General features: G+C 40.2%; 2 protein-coding genes across 6 annotated transcripts in view; both read right to left on the bottom strand.

The window, feature by feature from the left end:
* Positions 1-113: 113 nt before the first annotated feature.
* Positions 114-13,219, bottom strand: ildr2 (immunoglobulin-like domain containing receptor 2). 5 transcript variants are annotated; one of them, XM_026377060.1, is made up of 10 exons: positions 13,030-13,219; positions 9,149-9,478; positions 8,409-8,528; positions 6,102-6,158; positions 4,774-4,920; positions 4,506-4,676; positions 4,177-4,290; positions 3,695-3,911; positions 2,506-3,172; positions 114-622 (listed from the first exon to the last, which is right to left on the bottom strand). In XM_026377060.1, the coding sequence occupies exons 1-10, from the start codon at positions 13,067-13,069 to the stop codon at positions 587-589; spliced, it is 1,899 nt and encodes a 632-aa protein (XP_026232845.1). In that variant the 5' UTR covers positions 13,070-13,219; the 3' UTR covers positions 114-586. The 5 variants fall into 5 exon arrangements, with proteins under 5 accessions (XP_026232845.1, XP_026232846.1, XP_026232847.1 ...); XM_026377061.1 differs by having other exon boundaries at positions 3,695-3,896; positions 13,030-13,218; XM_026377062.1 differs by lacking the exon at positions 6,102-6,158.
* Positions 13,220-13,470: 251 nt separating this feature from the next.
* Positions 13,471-18,254, bottom strand: part of gpa33b (glycoprotein A33 (transmembrane), paralog b) — a 10,455-nt gene continuing 5,671 nt past the window's right edge. Inside the window, exons 3-7 of the mRNA XM_026376127.1 lie at positions 17,123-17,336; positions 16,859-17,023; positions 16,616-16,732; positions 15,407-15,530; positions 13,471-15,301 (exon numbers count right to left, since the gene is read on the bottom strand). Coding sequence (XP_026231912.1) covers positions 14,566-15,301; positions 15,407-15,530; positions 16,616-16,732; positions 16,859-17,023; positions 17,123-17,336 — 1,356 coding nt within the window. The 3' untranslated portion in view covers positions 13,471-14,565. The remainder of the gene's footprint in view (positions 15,302-15,406; positions 15,531-16,615; positions 16,733-16,858; positions 17,024-17,122; positions 17,337-18,254) is intronic.

The following is an 18,254-nucleotide window of genomic DNA, read 5'->3' as shown; positions in this document are numbered from 1 at the left end:
ATGTGTAATCATTGGATTATTATTTCTGCTTTTTTCTGTTCTGTGCATATTCCGTCTCAGACAAGATAGTTAAAATAATAAATGTAAGACAGCGAAGCACTTATAGTTTTTTTATTCAAAAGTAATTAAGCAGTGCAATAAAAATCTACAGAACAGATCCAAAGTACAGTACTTGCAAACAGCAAAATATCAACAACAGACAAACACACAAATACAAAGTGAACCTGAGTTCTGCTGTGAGTATGAAGGCTGCAGGAAAATAATAAATGAAATTGGCAGATAATAATAATAATAATTAAAAAAACACATGTTGGCACTGATATTTGTAAATCCAGACACTCAACTGATTCACACACAACATACAGTACACACCATCGGTCGACAACACACACACACATAAAGGTAAAATGAATGCACATGAGTAAAACACCAGAAACGCCTGCGCATGCATGTTAATTTCTCCACTAACAGTGTTTTTCAGGGCACTTATTTCACTGAGATGAGTCAGACTTCGTGGCAGAACAGTTTTCCCCGGTTTATACGTGTGGCCTGGCAGTTCTGTGCAGGTCGAGGCTGGGAAACCTTGTCACACTATGAGAGAGTCCCTGCTCAGTGCAGTGCTCTGTTAAGGAAATACACCAAGAGCCACACGTTAGAAACTTTTGCATTCATGCTCATGCTAAATTAGTGGAGCCTAGTGCCTGAGACGTGTGAACAGAAATCATGCAGCTGAGGCTGTGTGTTAGTAATGAGTGATATGTGATACTGATCCACGGAGGAAATTAAATTTTTGGATGTTTAGCAGGTCAGAGAATAAGCATGAACAGATGAAACATATCAGAGTTAAAATGTTAACGTGATCATTTCAATTTCTCTCATTCAGCTTAGATTTATACAACAGACGTTAAAAACTAACTTAGAAGGATTCAGTGTTAAGACCCTAAATCTCTTGCACGAGACAATCACATTATGTACTGTACATAATACTGCTAAACGTCTTTTAACTGTTTAAGTACAAGTGTAGCACTATTCAGGTTTATTTCTGATGTTAACAAATCCATTGAAAAGACCAAAGTCAGTAATGGTTCTCAGTTTATTTTTGACGTTCCTAACCTCTCTCTAAGGCACAACCATGTTTGTTCCTGCTTAAACAAAATAATAAACTAATAAAAATGCGTCACAGATGTTTAGTTTGTGCGTTTGGAGTGTTTACTTCAATTTGATAGATGCAGCAGTTAGAGAATTGAAATGCTAAAAATATGAGGGGGGAGTGATAAAGAAAACATGCAACACGTTCCTCTGCAACCTGGACTGTGGACTGGCCCCAGATCTGACTATGTGTGTGTGTATGTATGTGACCAATGAAACCATATGCTTCAGCAAAACATGCTGGATATTAATTGTAACAAAAATATATATTACAGTGTGGGTTTATTTTGTGATAATAATATTGAAGGAGCTGTGTATCATGCTCCAAAAAAAACACATAATATAGTGATTTTTGCGTGAAGCAGTACAAAACCAGTCTGTCATCACATCTTTTGCACGGTTCGGTTGGTTTTGCTTATTCCACCTCTGTCTCCACCTTTATCTTCACTCAGGACCATGTTCTCCAGTAATTTTTCTGAGCTGTCACTTCCCATTCAGCCACCAGATGTCCCCAAACTTTCCCTCCATTTACAGCCACCTGACTTCACCCCACCCAGTTGGTTCCCTGTTTAACCTTCAGTATAACACACATACCAGCTCATTCCCAGACGCACCTTACTAGGTCTTCTCTGTTTTTGGTTTGCCTGCTTCTCTGTTCTTTTTGCCTGTATGTCTGGATTTTCTTGGACCGTCTGCTCACTCCAGGTTCTGTTTATCCCTTGATGACTGAAGCCTTGGAATTCCTGCACTGACTGTAAATCAGTTTTCTCTATTCATTTTCATTTTACTACATCTGCCTGCCTGTCTTTGTGTCTGCCTCATATGAACTGTGACAACCTCTTGGCATGCAGCTGCACACACTGTGTGTTTAATACTGAGTGTAGTATTTGCATTTTTAATATTTATTTAAGTAACCACTATGAAATGCAAATAAGGTTAAGTTTGGATTTTAATGTTTCTATGCTCGTCCACATGCTCTGTTTCATTTTCTAGTGTTTTCTACTGTCTGTCTATCTTTCTCAGACTTGGTATTGACGTGTATTTGTATTTCGGGAAGATAAATCAAGAACAACATGCCTGAACAAAAATGTACATGATCTCTGCAGGTATGTGAACCCACAACCAAACATCTTCCTGCACTGATGGGGTGTGGAGAACAGTTACACTTGCTGATATCTATCTTTAAGAGCAATAATAAGCAGGAACAGGCTACGTACTGGATTCATTTGGTTTTGGACTTTTCATGGAATTTGTCGACTGCCAGACTTGTCCTTTAACTATTTACAGGATTTAGAAGTTGGTTTCCTGAAGCACTACAGAGGAAGGAAGTCTTTGTTCCTGCTACAAGTAACTCACCAGGTTTCGGCTCCTGTCTGCGTCCTCCCTAACCCCCTGTTGTGTTTGGGACTTTCCAGGATGGGGGCGGGTGTACGAGAAAGGCCTCATGGCTAGTTCAGTGGTCCTGTATCTCTCTGACCTGGGAGGTTCTGCAGTGCGGTACCGGTCTGTGGACGGGTCAAGCCTGCGGTACATCTCTGCCTCCCGCTCAGAGTACGGAGGCAAAGGGTCGTCCTCCTCTGGACGGTTGCTGGGCGACCGGCTGTAGTAACTATCACTAGCCTGTCCTCTGGAGCTGCCTTTGGAGGGAGTGTCACTGTCCTCATCCATCCTCCCAGCACCTCTGTCTCCTCCCCGACCCCTCACCTTGCTCTCCAGCACGCTGTTGAGGAAGGTGTCGTCGTATTCTCTACTGTGGGTCCGCCGAGAGGGGCGGTCACTGTCCCACGTGTCCCTTCTCTTTTGTGTTAAAGGTGAGGGGCTGCGACGACCCCAGCCGTCATCTTCATCTCTGCGGAAACGCCTTGGGGGGCTGTAATCCCGCTCATACATCCGCTCCGGAGGCTCACCCCGCCGGCTGCGGGATCCATAAGACCGAGCAAACTCCTCCAGCTCATCCAGTGAGCCAGTGCGTCCTCTCCTGCTCAGCGTCCTTCTCTGCAGGTGCTCTGAGGGGGGGTTCCACCTAAAGAGGGAGAGATCAGTCAACTCAGCAACACTAACATGAATTTTCTGTACTAATAAAAAACATAAAGTCACTAAAGTTAACCAGAGGAGAAGGTTAGCAGTTAGTGGAGTCGTGTTATTCAAGTGGATTGAGTTGTTTTGAATGCAAAGTCTGTTGAAGGTTACTCAGAGATAAAAGAGTGACTCATGGATCAGGCAGAATTTATGAGGTGAAGGATTTATATTCAACGTTCAGATTTATCACTAGAAATGTTGGCTTCCTTCTGTGATTGTGTTTCAGTGAGTCATTTGGTCAGGATGGAGTGAGACTTGAAAGTGAACAGTTGAAAAACATCAGGATAGCAAGAAATGAGAAAGATCTCCAGGTATCATAGTCTATCTCAACGTCCTGGAAAATTAACACAAAAATAAAGAAAACAGTGCATTGTGTTTGTAATTACATTAAAGAACTAATAATAACTTTTATTTATTTTTGATTTGCTGTATCACATAACACTCGCCACATGTATTGCAATATTACCTTCTGTCCAGCTCATCGTCTGAGAGGTTTTCTCTGTCCCGTCTGGGCCGTCGGCTCTGTGTAGGTAAAGCTGTTCTCACCCCTGACCGGTCATTGCGATCTGGGATGGGCGGGAGCGCCTTCATCTGGACCTTCTGATAGGTGTGTCTGAAATCTGTATTCGGTCCCTCATGAAGAGAGCTCAGCTCTGATAGGCTACTGGCTGTTGGCAGAGAAACTAAAATAAAAAATCTAGTTTACTCTTCATCATAAATGAATCCACCACTGGCACATAACACGACACCGGTTTTTCTCTATACTGCCCACTACAATAACTCAGTAAGGAGGGTTAGATGTTATGAAATGAATGAAAGTATTAGAAGAAAACCAGCACTAATTGACACAAACCATACGCATTAGAAATAAAAGGGAAACACACACACACACACACACACACACACCCACACAGACTACAGAAACTGACCTAATCTGTGCAATCTTACGTTTGAGTGCAGCCATCTTGGCATTGGGAAACTGAGCCAGCTCCCTCTCTATGTAGTACAAAACTTTCATTGAGTCCTGGTCTGGACTGGATTTCAGTCGATACCCACTGCGCACTGTGGATGTGGACACACACACCCATACATACGTACACATGCAGCATTCACATTAACGAAAAAGGAAAAACGACGAAATTCAAACATGTTAAAACAAGACACACAGTTCTGTGGTTTCTAAGAGTTTTATTTTAGAGACAGACGGGGCGACGGATGAAATGAGGGTTAATCAAGTCAGTGTTTCCAAAAGGCCATACTACGCTGATCACACTCACCTCCAGCTAAGTTGTTCTCCACTGATGGGACAGAGACGATCTTTGGGTCCGTATGAGAAGACGGGGGAAGAGGGACCACAGTCGAAACAGTAGGCACAGCAGGGATGTAGTAGGGGTACATAGGAACCTGAGCAGCCTGTCCACTCTTTGCCATCTTCCCTGCCTCGTATACTGTACACCAGAACAACCACACAGTGAAACATCCATGCTGTTGAGCTGATGAGCTACGCTACACCAAGTATTGCCTTGTTTTTGTTTTTCTACTCACAGTGTCTCGGGCAGCAGCAGGTGTCTGGGCAGCAGCAGCAGCTGACATAGCAGCAGCAGGAGTGAGGACAACACTGGCACCAACAGATCCCCAACAACACCAGGAACAAGATACTGCCAAGAACTACAGATCCCACAAATGCCCACTCTGCAATACAAACAAACACACAAATAGATAAAGCCAATAAATAAAGTTTCTGCTACCTGGAGTGGTACATAATATCAGCACATCGTCTGTATCCTAAAAATCAAACAGAACCTTTACAATGTGTTTCATCCTGGAATCCACATTACTGCAGCAAGGTGTTAAACTACTGCACCTTATTCTCAGTTATCTTCCATCGAAAAACTTTTTAATTACATGTAAAGAATAAGAAATGGTTGCAAAATCCTCTGCACTGGAAAAGCTAAATCAAGACCTGAGTTTTCTATAAATGGATCAACATTAAAGAGACTTAAACAGGTTAATTAAGACCAAGTCAGACAATAATAAATAGACAGATCTGTTCTGGAGAATCATCTCAGATCATATCATCCAATAATGAACTGGAAGTTACAACCTCAAAATGTGTAACTTCTCTTTTATTTTCATGGTTATTGTTATTATTCCTACTGTTAATAAAAAAAATGTCAGATGGGGCAAAAAAAGATGAGGATTTAACAAATGTCTAGTTAAACCTACTTAGAATTACGTAGCACAATTAAATTAGTATATGTATAAAACATCAAAGTTTACAGGCTTGTTACGTTACTGGGAAAAACTGCCGGCTTATCTTCTTAGCAACATCTGAAAATGTTGATTTCTCCAGTTGTTTAATGTCTTTGTTGTAACTTCTGTGTTTGAGCTCAGCCGTTACTTTAGAGACGACAGTGGTTTTATAACTGATAGAAATCCAAATCCATGTGTCCAGAGACTACAGAGCACTAACACAGGAAACTTCAGGCGATCTCTGGAGCGCCCTAAGTGATTATTATCCATCATTATCCAGACTCAAACAACACACTTCCTCAGGGTGTGGCAAAAATCCAAATCCACTCAAAACCAACATTAACCTCATTAAGTGTTATTTAAATCACGACTTGGAGTAAGTGATAAGAACTGATAATGTAGAACCACTAACCTACTGACTGTGCATATTTATTGTGGGGTAGACATTGTTGCAAGAGAGTTACGAGCTGCTTTATGTACATCCTCATTCTGACTCATTAATATACATTTGTTAGTCAAACAGAGTCTTTGTTTGGTCAGTGAGGATTAAACATTAGGAGGAATTAGGGAAGCTAGAAGATGCCAGGCAGTGAGACAAAAGTGCAGGTGAGGGGCCGTACCTGGCATAATCTCCACATCAAATTCAGGTAGGAGATCGTCCTTCTCACCTGTCCTGCCTGCAGAGAGAGGGAGAGCACAGGTGAAGGCCAGCAGAGGAAGCAGGAAGCAAGAGGTCAAGAAAATTAGAAAATCTGCTAGCAGAGTGGATGATTAATGGTCATGCACTAACGGAGAAACCGAGAGGACAAACTTTTTACACAATCAGCAAACACACAGTAACAAAGCACTGATGTTAAATGAATGTGTGTTAAATGTCCTTACCCACATAAATCTGACTTTGTGAATTATCCATTAAAAATAATTCCAGGTATACTCTATGGATACCACAGTCAAGCATGGAGGCTGGTCCACTTCTTTAATTTAGACAACTACTGCCATATAAGTTTATACAGATTTCAGATCGTCCAATATATGATCTATATGCTGTTTATGTTTTACCTGCTATAAAGTAGACTGTGAGCACGTAAGCATGCTAACATTAGGATTTCTTTGTGGTAAAGTCCCACAGAGCAGCCAGCCTGCTGGCTTCATATGATATAAATGCCATGAATCACACTGATGTGTTTTAGTGTAAATGATTCATGGCAATAAAATATGACATTAAGTTTCTAGAAATAGTAACACATGAGCGTTAACATAACTCATGTGAGTTCAAAGATCAAACTTATTTCACATTAAATCTAACTTTGCACACGCTAATATACGGTAATTTGACATAGATATGTCAAACTGTGCAAACAGAGGCAGCGTATGAGAGCAGAGTGGATTCAGGAAACTGGGGCACACAACAATTCTAGGACAACTTCTCACACAAGTTGTAAAGCTGTGAAACAATGTCTCTTCTGTTCTTCATGTGCAAGATAAACAGGCCAAATTAGAGAAAACCAGAAACCAGAAAGAGAAATAATGAAAAGGGGCCTTCAACAGGTGCTGAGACAGGACTGCAGGTGTTTTTCATTTGTGTTTATCATAAGGTAGTAAGAGACTATAATTACATAAATACCCTGTCTGAATACAGGGTAGGCATCAGGCTCCAGCATTTGCTGAGTATGCTACTTACTACAGAGGGGGGAAAAAGTCAGTGCACCCTTTCCACCTGATAAAATAAGTTCATTTTGCTCCCCTGGCTTGGCACACTCATCTGCATACCATGAAGCTCAGTAACACAAGTAACGTGAAGGAGCCGAGGAACTATGCAGCTCTGAGGAGACGCAGGGGGAGCAGGGAGGTCGAGGAATGAGAAAGGGAGGGGTGCAGGAGAGGATTTTGCAAGACAAGAGGGAGAAGAAAATGAATGTTGAAAGAAATTAGACAAGATGGGGAGAGAAGCACAGCACTACTTGTTCTTGCTTGTACCACTAAAACTTTCCGTTTTAGTAATAAAAAGTGTTGGCATGAGACAACTTCCAGGGGTTCTATTTCAACTGCAATGTGGCGAAACTAAAAATCTAGCACCACAAATCCAGTGTAGTTATTCCCACAAGCTTGTGAGCTAATAATAATCAGATTAGTGCTCAGTGGAGGACAGCTGTAGACTTGAATACAACACGGAGCTCCGCTCTGCGAAACATTGTAGTTAACTCTGAGATGACGCTGTTATGATGGTTTACCCTTCTTCTGCCCTCTCTCCGTCCCCCTCGCTCTCTTCACGTCTAAACCAGCAGCAACGCGGTTTCTTACAAAAGAGCATGTTGCCACGGTAACAGCTTAAGGACTGGCTTTGGCAACAATGGTCTCAGTGTCCCTCACCTGAGGACATTGTACTTTACATTCAACGGTAGATGGTGAATTCTGACCTTTTTCACTGAAATAGTGCATATTTAATGAAGGTTTAATGAACCTTATAATAATAATAATCAACAACAAACACACTACAGTAAACAAATGGAACACAAACTTAATTCATCATGTAACTGTGTCCCCTTTATTAATGATTCTCTATGGGAAAATCGCTTTTTGTGTAAGTGCGCGATGAACGCAAAGTTGTACAGTAGTAATGTGGTTTGGTCGCTACGCCAGACATCAGATATGAAAGAGGCCACATTAGGCATCTAAAGCTTAGTGTTGGCAAAACAACAGGGTCTGTTGTGGATGAGCAGGACCATGTAAAGGGGCAAACACTATTTGCTGTCTCCATGGAGGCTCTTGTATGGACGCAGTGGAATGTGGGCAACAAAAAAGCCATTTCTTAATTTTCCACTAATGCATCAAGACACTTCACTGATTTCAAAACGCAAACAAACACCAACAAAGACAACCACTGGCTATAATGTTATTATTTTAGTAAAAACTACGTGTAGGCATACCGAGCACCAGTAACTCCAGCTGGCCCTCATCCACCCCCTCCACGTCGTTGGCAATAATGACTTTACAGAAGTACACGCCGCTGTCGCCCCACTGCAGCGTCCCGATCCTCAGGTCTGCTTCTGCACAAAGACAAGAAACAAGGTTACATGTACTGTGTGTGAGAGAAAGGTAAACTTAGAATGAAAACCTTCTTAATGAACATGCACAACACCTGTAATTTGACACGGTAACACATATTTAGTGAATACTGTCAGCATTACAATTACTTATTAGTTTGTTGACGGCTTTATTATTTGTTCTGCAGCGTCAAAACAACATCTTAAAATTGTTGTTCCACCCTGAACACTATTTTGACAAAAGAAATAAAAGCAGCACATCCCACATATAAAATTAAACATAATAAAACTAAATGTTTAACATGTAGATCAACCTAGTGTATCAGTGAATCTGTCTTTACTGTATTTAGTGACAACAGGACATTGTTGAATGTGGTCTGTTCCACTGACATTTAAAAAGACGATGCGTGTTTAGTCTTGATAAGGTTGCAGGTCTGTGTGTGTTTGTGAGTTGTGTGTTTCTGCTTCATTGTAAGACAAAGACAAAAGGTGGCTATTTAAAAAACAGGAAACACAAAGCACAGTCAGCTCCGACTCCTGCCATCCTGCACTGGTCAAACAGCTGCACCAACTTTTTCTTCTAAATGAATTCCTTTCTAAGAGCTTAAGAATGATCTCATTACTGTTTATGATGGAGATGTCTCTGCCTTTGTAGTGCTCGGCCAGCGTCATGGAGGCTCCCTGCGCTGAGGCCACAATTCGAACTGTGCGGCTGCTGTCGGCGCACTCTAGGTGGGACTTGGATCCCAGCTCGGACGTCTGCATGCCAAGACGCTCCAGTGGTGTGAAGGACTCTCGTGTGCGGTCCCGACAGTAGGACCTGTAATACCACTGCACCACCGGGGTCTGGGTGGAGGACGTTTGGTATTGACATGGCAGGACCACAGACTGGAAGAGCATCGCAAACCGGTGCTTCTCCCGCACTATGACATTCACACCATCACTCACACACACTGGCACAGTCAACACAAACAGGCAGAGAACATGGTAATTATGTAGAGTAGTTAAAAAGAAACACAAATATAATGCTTTAGTCCGACTCCTAGGCACGTGATTTGACTCCTGGTCATACAAATGTTTCTTTAGGAGATAAAAATGTGTGTCACTAACTACAAACCCAGCGTACTGTCAACTTTGACAGATCCCACAATCACCTACTTAACCTGCAGTAACGAAAACCAGGCTCCTCCAGAGAGAGATCAGATGGGAGCTGTGATCAGGGCAGCATTAGTTATTTTCACTGATTATTACAGCAAGTGTTTTTTGAATTAATCGATTAAACAGCTATAATGTTATTGACAGTCACAACTTCATGTACTGTAGGTGAAGGTAAAGGTAAAGCTGCGTAACATAATGTTGGTTCATGTTTCAAAGCCTAGATTAACACAGTGCTCACCTGCCAACAGCTGTTGGTCTCTGTATTTGTTCCCTTTATCAATACGGGCAATGAAATCCTCCCTTTCTGTGGTGGGAGTCCTCACTCTATGCAAAAATGACTAAAGTTCAGTTGAAGTGTGTTCAATTGGGTCTCCACTGATGCTTCTGAAGAATAGTTTCTATTTGTTTGTATTATTCACTACGTTCTCTGCTGTTCGAGTGTTTTAAAATAAGGAAATTACAGCTTTGCAATTTTCTTCTGAGAATTGTGTTTTCATTAAACTGCAATTTTAATTTGACAATGATCAATTTACATTGTTTACCCACTCACTTTGTGCAACTCAGACTGCTACAGCCTCATAACATAAACCGCTGAAGTATTTTTGAATAGAATAAGGACTGTGGATTTGGTCCTGCATCTTTTACATTTGAATTTGCTTTAGTAGACCATCTCTTCAGAGCCAGCAATTACAAGAGGGACAATTGCAGCAGCTAAATATACTTGAAGGTGATAATGGGAAAATTAAACTTGTTCGTTTAAAAGTTTTAGAAAAGTGTTGGTTCAACTCTGTGGTTATTTTGGAAGGAGCAGTTTATGCTGTTGTTAAACTGTATTGTCTTTCTGCAACATGTTTGTATATATTTTCAGTCTTCATAGGGAAGAAAGGAGTGGACAAATCCTAGGACTATAATGTAAGTTGCACTAATTTTAGCTGAAACTGGCAACTGAGTTGAAAGACAGGAAAAGGATGCGTGTGATGACATCTTGATAACTGCAGAAACATCTGTGTCTCTAGTTTGTCCGTGCAGATGATTCATGATGATTTTCTACACTTCTGCAATTTGTGTCATATTAAAAATGGGAGCACAGACTGGAACAGAGATTAGGTGAGTGGGGGCTGCGCCGTTGCTCTGTGCTAAGGTCAGGAAGGTCAAATTCCAGTGTGCGTGGGGGGCTGGGGAGGCCTGTGAAGAGGCAGGGGGCTGTCATCACAGAGGGAGAGGATGGAGCGGTCAGACACTCGTGGGTGCTTTCTGCTAATCATACTCAGTCTAGGTGGGGCAGGAACTGACATTAAACAATTCTCAGAAGACAGGAAATCAAAACAAAAGCAAGTCCTGCACCCTGCTTCTCCTTAGGACCAGCAGAGAAGCTCGAGTGCTGCGTTTATTTGATTTGTCTAAAATGGATGTGTTTCCTCGTTTAGGTCAAATATGAGAGCAAGTCTGCATATTGTTAGCAAGTATTAGGAAATCAAGCATTGCTTAGTCCCAGTTTATCACATGTTAGGATCTTTGGGTTTTATACTGTTATACTGTGCTTGACCTGACTAAAAACAGTAACTATTCAGTTAAAAATATTAATATCAAATACACCGTAAACAGCTTTTCTTTACATTTAAAAAGCTGAAACCAGAGAATTTCTGGCATTTTTGATTGTTTGACTGATTGTTTAACCTCAAAACCACTGCACATGATGGCAGGAGTACATCTGAAACGGCATGGTGGTTTATTAAAGTGAGTATGTTAATCATTCATGAACTTTGTCCTCGCTCAGCCCAGTCAGATGAGCATCATTCAGTTTCTGTATTCTCTGATACACTTTAACTACACAAGTCGACACACAAGTCATGCCCACATTAATGTTTTTTCAGAGTAGAGTAGAGGTGATCAAGCTCCTAAATTCTTCCCACGGGAGCTCTGGTCTTCCCTTTGTTTCTCTTCTCATGGACCAGTCCATTGTTTGAGCCTCCCCTCTCCTGCCCAACTAGAGGGGCTGAGAGGGGGGGAAGGAGGTCATAAACTCCCAACCAATGAGAGCATCTGGCTTCATCCAGCTGGGTGTAAACAGGCCAATTAACAGCCTGAGATTTAAACCAAACCGTTACTTCATGAATGCTGTGTGAGGCGAGACAGACAAAAACAGAAACTGCTGGGTGCATCATCTTCACGCCTGGTAACTGCTGTTTGCATGAAGTATGCATCAGGCGTGACTCACTGTAGGTTAATGAACAGGTGACAGAGTCAGCAGACAGTCACTTCCTCCACCCGCCTACAGACTAAACACCTCATTTCAAGATTAGATTACGCTTTTAAAGCTATGTGTGGTCGCAAATGTATTCCAGGTCACAGCCCTGATGCCGGACGCTGCATGCTTCCTGAACACGATCAGACTTTTCCTCTCCAAAGCTGTCACATTTCCTGACTTTACTGCGTTGTGCATTCCTTCACAAGGAGTCAGTTGCCCAACAAAAACTACAGATAAAAGCAAATAAAGTCTCCATGTTTGATGAAGGATTTCACTGCAATATGACAGTAAAATCAAAGTTATTCATAAGTTACTGATCAGGAATACTTTTTACTCACATACAACAAGTTTATTTATTTATTTTTGACACCTACTGTGCACTAGTTTTTCTTTGTTTCTAGTCCTACTATACTGTACTTGCAGCTAAGGCTTCACATAACATTACCGTTATTACTGAATAACCTGAAAATTATGGCAATATTTGCTTGTTTTGTGTAAATACAGTTAAAATTGTGACACATATTTAAGCTGATGTATTAAAATAGCCTAATTTATTTCACCTACTGTATAAAACTGTAACAATACTGAGTTTTTTATTAAACATGACACCAAATCATTTGGTTAAGTAGCTGGGGAAGGTTTACATAGTTGACAAATGACGACTTATTCATTACAAGTCAAGGTTTATGTTCTAGATTTGATCATTAATACATATACTTCTGCCTTTATTTACTATTTTATGTTGGAAATATTACTGTTATATCTGAGTAGATAAAGTAAAATAGATAGATATATAGATAGATAGATAGATATAGACTAAATAAAGTATAGTCGACGCTGATGACTCAAAATCCCAGAAGGATTATTGTGTTGTCTTATACAGCCTCTGAGGTGTAATCAATTTGGTAAAACTGGGAATAAATAATATAATTAACACAATCTATCTCGTCCAATTCGCCTGGATGAATATATAATATGTGAAGCAGGATTTTATAAGCTCGTATGTACGTTGTGCAACTCGCCTGCGATAAGCAACAAGTTTACATAAGAACAACCTGTTGAGCCCATTTTAAGAAATGTGAAAGGACTGAGACTCACCCGATGCTCCCAGTAAAACAGCCCACAGGTAAAAGTTCATTATATTTTCCGTTTTATAGTAAAGTGCAGTTTATCCGCATGTTGCTCATCTCGTTGTCCGATTACTGCTCCGCGCACGAACGGGACTCCGACTGCGTCTAACGGGACTGTACCACTTCACCCAGAGGTGAAGTCCCAGCAGCGACACCACCCTGAACCTGCTGCTGCTGCTGCAGTAAACACAGGGGCGAGGTTAGAGGAGCACTTTGTTTAGTTCATCATCTGAAATGGAAATAATAATATATATATAATAATATAATAATAATGTTCTGCAGATGTTGTTGTTGTTCTTGGCTGCTGGGCGGAGTAGAGAGGTGTAGTCGGTGTGAAGGTGGAGGAGGGAGGGGGCACCTTGGCGATAAAATCAGGTCAAACTCGGCTGTTTGAGTTTTGAGGCTCATTTTCTTTATTTAACTCAATCTGATTTGGCTTTAGGTTACATATGCATGTATAAAAACACAACTTTACATTTAAAGTTCAAACTGAAAAGTTGTAAAATGTTACAAATAATTAAGTAGGATTAAGTAAAACTCAATAAACTGTTATTTTACAGTAAAAAAAACAAACAAACAAACAAAAAAACATTTAAAGACAGAAGACACTTTAAATCAAACATAATGCACAAGTTTTACATGTTGGAGTGGCAAGACAATTCATAATAGTCTGAAAGATAATAATGAAACAATGATTAGGGGTTAGGGTTAACCACTGCAGTGGTCTAAATGTAGAGATTGTAAATATATTAGTGTTCCATGATCAACATACAAATTTTAATCATAAAAAACAAAAGCTACATTATATAAACACTAAAAACGATTTAAAATATTAGAAAACAAAAGATTTTAGCCTTAATTATATCAAAGATATTATCCAGTATATTTGGCAGCACCCCAACTTTACATTACAGTTAACGCTAAAAGTAAGTACTTTAATTTGTTTTATACTATAACCATAAAAAATAATCACGCTTAATTGATTTAATGTTCAGGACATCTTAAACTTCATTTAGTCATTGATCATTTAAAGCTTCACTGAATTAACTGACTACAAACAAAGGTAAATACCAGCTTGCTGTTTCCTTTTGCACGTTATAGAAACAATAGTAAACAATGTTCTGTTCTAATACAATTATTAATGAACTCAGAGGAAATACCCATTGGGTCCTTTCATATCAGGTTATCAAAATATTACAGTATATTTTTATTTTAATTAGATTCATGCTAAACTGTTAATTATTACCACACTGTTGCTGGTGTGGTCCCAAGTTGACAAATTGCTAAGATATGGTTAATGCAAACCGGTTAGGCTATATGTATATATATATATATATATATAATATAGGCTAATATCTAGGGAGTACTATCTACTATCAACCTGCCTTTTATGGTATTTGTTTATACATTTTGTTGTTTCTTTATATCAGGCGCTAAATAAAAAAGACATATAAGACATTTTAGGGCATTAAAGGGCCATTCAGTAACACAAAGTACATTCACATCATTTTCTATATTGATCGTCGAGTCGATCGCGACTTCCACCGTAACGATCGCGTTGGTCGTCGAGTCGATCGCGACTTCCACCATATCTCTCGCGTTGATCATCGAGTCGATCGCGACTTCCACCATATCTCTCGCGTTGATCATCGAGTCGATCGCGACTTCCACCATATCTCTCGCGTTGATCATCGAGTCGATCGCGACTTCCACCATATCTCTCGCGTTGATCATCGAGTCGATCGCGACTTCCACCATATCTCTCGCGTTGATCATCGAGTCGATCGCGACTTCCACCATATCTCTCGCGTTGATCATCGAGTCGATCGCGACTTCCACCGTAACGGTTGCGTTGTTCATCGAGTCGATCTCGACTTCCACCATATCTCTGGCGTTGATCATCGAGTCGATCGCGACTTCCACCGTAGCGCTCGCGTTGCTCGTTACGGTCGAGTTGATCGTCGAGTCGGTCGCGACTTCCACGATATTGGTCGTCTTGGTAACGCTGGGAGTCAATATCACTGCCCTTGCCATTATATTTTTCTTTGCCACTAATAGAACTGTGCTGATCATCATCAAACGTGTGTCCTGCTGATGTTACAGCGTAATTGCTTTGAGGAACAACGTCTTTGTCTTCATCCTGATTGTGCGGCTTTGTCTCGCTGTTTGACTTGTCATCCCAGTACTGCTCTCCAGTTTCAGGAGCATCTTTGTCATAAAACTCCACGTCTCCTGGGGACCTAATGGACAAGCAGCGACAAAATACATATTGAGGATAGCTGGTTAGATAAATGTGAATTTGTGTGGTGGTTTACAGTAGCAAAAGCAGGACATGCTGCACGTACCCCTCAGCAAACTTGTTTTTTTTGCTACTTTTCCGGCAGCAACAAAAGATGATAATCCCAATAACCAAGACACCTGCGACGACAGCTCCAATTATAATTCCAGTGGATGCAATATTCATACTGTCTGGGGAAAAGGAAGAAAAGAAAAGGTGTTTGCACACTACACTTGTTCCAAGGCTAAAATCACCATTTACACGGTGTTTGCAGTTTCATTAGTCATTTTAAACTTTAACTTTGTGCTACAAACTACTTTTATATGGAGGTACCTTAATGAGCATAATGGGTTTTATGTTGTAAGACTGAATAGCTTGGAGATCTTGGTGGTGGTAAAATAATGGAAATGTCAGCACTGACATGTGACAGCAAAATCCACACTTGTATGGTGAGGATTTATAAAACATCAAAAATATCTTGTACGTTTTTGCCCTACTTACAAATGTACGAGTTATGACTTTACAATCCAAACTACAATAGCTCTTCCCATTGTTTGCAGAACATCAGCATGCACTTTCCTTACACAGAACCTGTTGCCACACCTCTCTTTCAGTTTGTAGTTAATAAAAAAACAACCCAATAAAAGAAAATACTGCAGACCCGCTGTTGAAGGAATGGTTTAGAAAATGGTTAGCTGCCTTTTAACTACGGTATTAAGACAACCAACAGAGACGCAGAAACATTAGCATTCATTTTATCTTTGTGTTTCTGGTCACCTGTTGAGTAAACTCCATACTGATGTTGCCAACCTGCAGGTGCTAGTAAGGATTGTGTGATGACAACAAAAGTAGTTTTAATTGTAAATTAAAAAATGTCTGTCACTACAGACAAGTAACATCTTTCCTTTTTTTGGTGGTTGTATTATTTTGTTATACTGAAATGAAACACTATGACATTATTTTCTGAATGAAAGGCCAACAGCAAAGTGAAGGAGGAACTTCAGTTTGCCACTGGAAGTGAATGAGACATGAATGAAAAGCAAATGGTCTGACTGTCCCTCAATGACAAGGTCACCAACAACTCCTGGAGAAATATCTGGCATAATAGTGAATAAACCAGCCAATTGATGACTTGTCTTCAGATTTGTGCTGAGAATAAGAGTTTATGTTATTTTGTACACTAAAAACAACTGTCTGATCCTCTGAACCTCTAAACAAGTTGAAAGCTGAATTTGTGAGAGACATGGTGGTGGTTATCTCATCTGCACACACTCACTGGGCATCACAGCTAAGGTAAAGTTGCAGCTGGCAGAACCGACTCGGTTTGTTGATGTGCAAATGAAGTATCCAGAAGTCTCTACTGAAATGTTGAAGAGAGACAGCGAGCCATCCTCTGCAACATAATGACAAAAATTAGACAAAACTGTGCTGTGCTAATGCTTTAGATTAACAGAGAGAGAGCCAGTTGTTCTACAGCATGCCAAGATATATGTGTCAGAGTCACACAAGTGAAACATACTTTCAGTAGTTTTAGGTGGAAATTGTCTGGGAGAGTTTTCCACACTGTAGCTTTTCCATTCGTAGACAGGTTGAGGAGATCCCTCCTGAGACACACAGGTGAGGGTGATGTTGTGCCAATACTCTGCTGTTCCTTGCAGCTTGCAGATCGGTGCAGAGGGAGCCACTGTAAGTAAACAAATAATTTAACTAAAGTTACAGTCACTTAATTACAAGAAAATTGTATTGATATATAAATACATAGATACCAGTATTTAATACTCACCTAGGACCAAAAGGGAAGTGGTGGCTGCTTGTGTTCCCTGTTTATCATTGGGAATTGCGACGCTGCATTGGTATCGTCGATTGTCCTCCATGGTCACCTTTGTTAGGTGGAGTGTGCTCACATGTTTGGTCATGTCATTCTTTAGAGAGGCTCTCCCTTCATAAGCAGGTGCAATGTCAACCGGCTTGTTTAGAAAGTAAGAAGCCACAACAATCTAGAGAAATGAACACAAACTATAACATAATTGTATGAAATTACTATAATAGTAAAGTATCATAGAAATGCTTTTACACATTATGTATGTGTATTATTACAGTATCCAAATACTATAATAATACACCGGAAAAAGTTGGCACACTGTGTAACATCTTCATGAAAACAGAATGCACTGATTTTGGAGTCTCATAAACCCATATTTTATTCACAATAGAGCACAGAAAACAAGTTGTGTTTGTGGATATTTGTTGTTTTTCTCTGTTGACTGTTACTATAATAAAACAAGCTATTTAACTACTTCCCTTTAAGCTTATACATGACCTGTTTTTTAAGAGAGCCCTGTCCAATGCAACATGACACACACAATCAAATACATCACACATACAATCTTTCTCAGTATGTTTCAGCGATTGGGGTGCACATCCTGCAATAGGAGGGGCAGCTGCCCCCCTTAACCCCACGTAGATGTGCCTCTGGTGGCCACAATACATTTCCTTGAATGAAATATTTATATATATTTTATTCTATTCTATTTATGAAATTAGAAAATAATATAAACCTGGTGTGAAACCTATATCGTTTGTTACTGACGTAACTGTTCTGATATGTGCAGCAGTTTATGACTTGCCATATTATCTACTGGACAAAGGTCAGTATGAACATAATTTGGCGGTATTATCTATTATCTTCATGTTTAATGTTGTTGGACTGTAATTTTAGGAGGAAAGTTAAAGATTAGAAATTACACAATATGATGAAAATGAAATGCACATGTCACTGATGGCATATTCGCAATCAATTGCATGTGAGAGACACAAAATGGTTAAAATTTAAGCAGCAGCACACGAGACACCCTAAATTTTAGTTTGTGGTATGTGCCAAGCTGCATGAAATAAAAATGCATGAATAAGTAGTC

This window comes from Anabas testudineus, chromosome 21 (assembly GCF_900324465.2).
Source record: "Anabas testudineus chromosome 21, fAnaTes1.2, whole genome shotgun sequence".
Lineage (NCBI taxonomy): Eukaryota > Metazoa > Chordata > Actinopteri > Anabantiformes > Anabantidae > Anabas > Anabas testudineus.
Note: the sequence above shows the minus strand (reverse complement) of the source record. Positions and strands in the feature narration are given on the sequence as shown.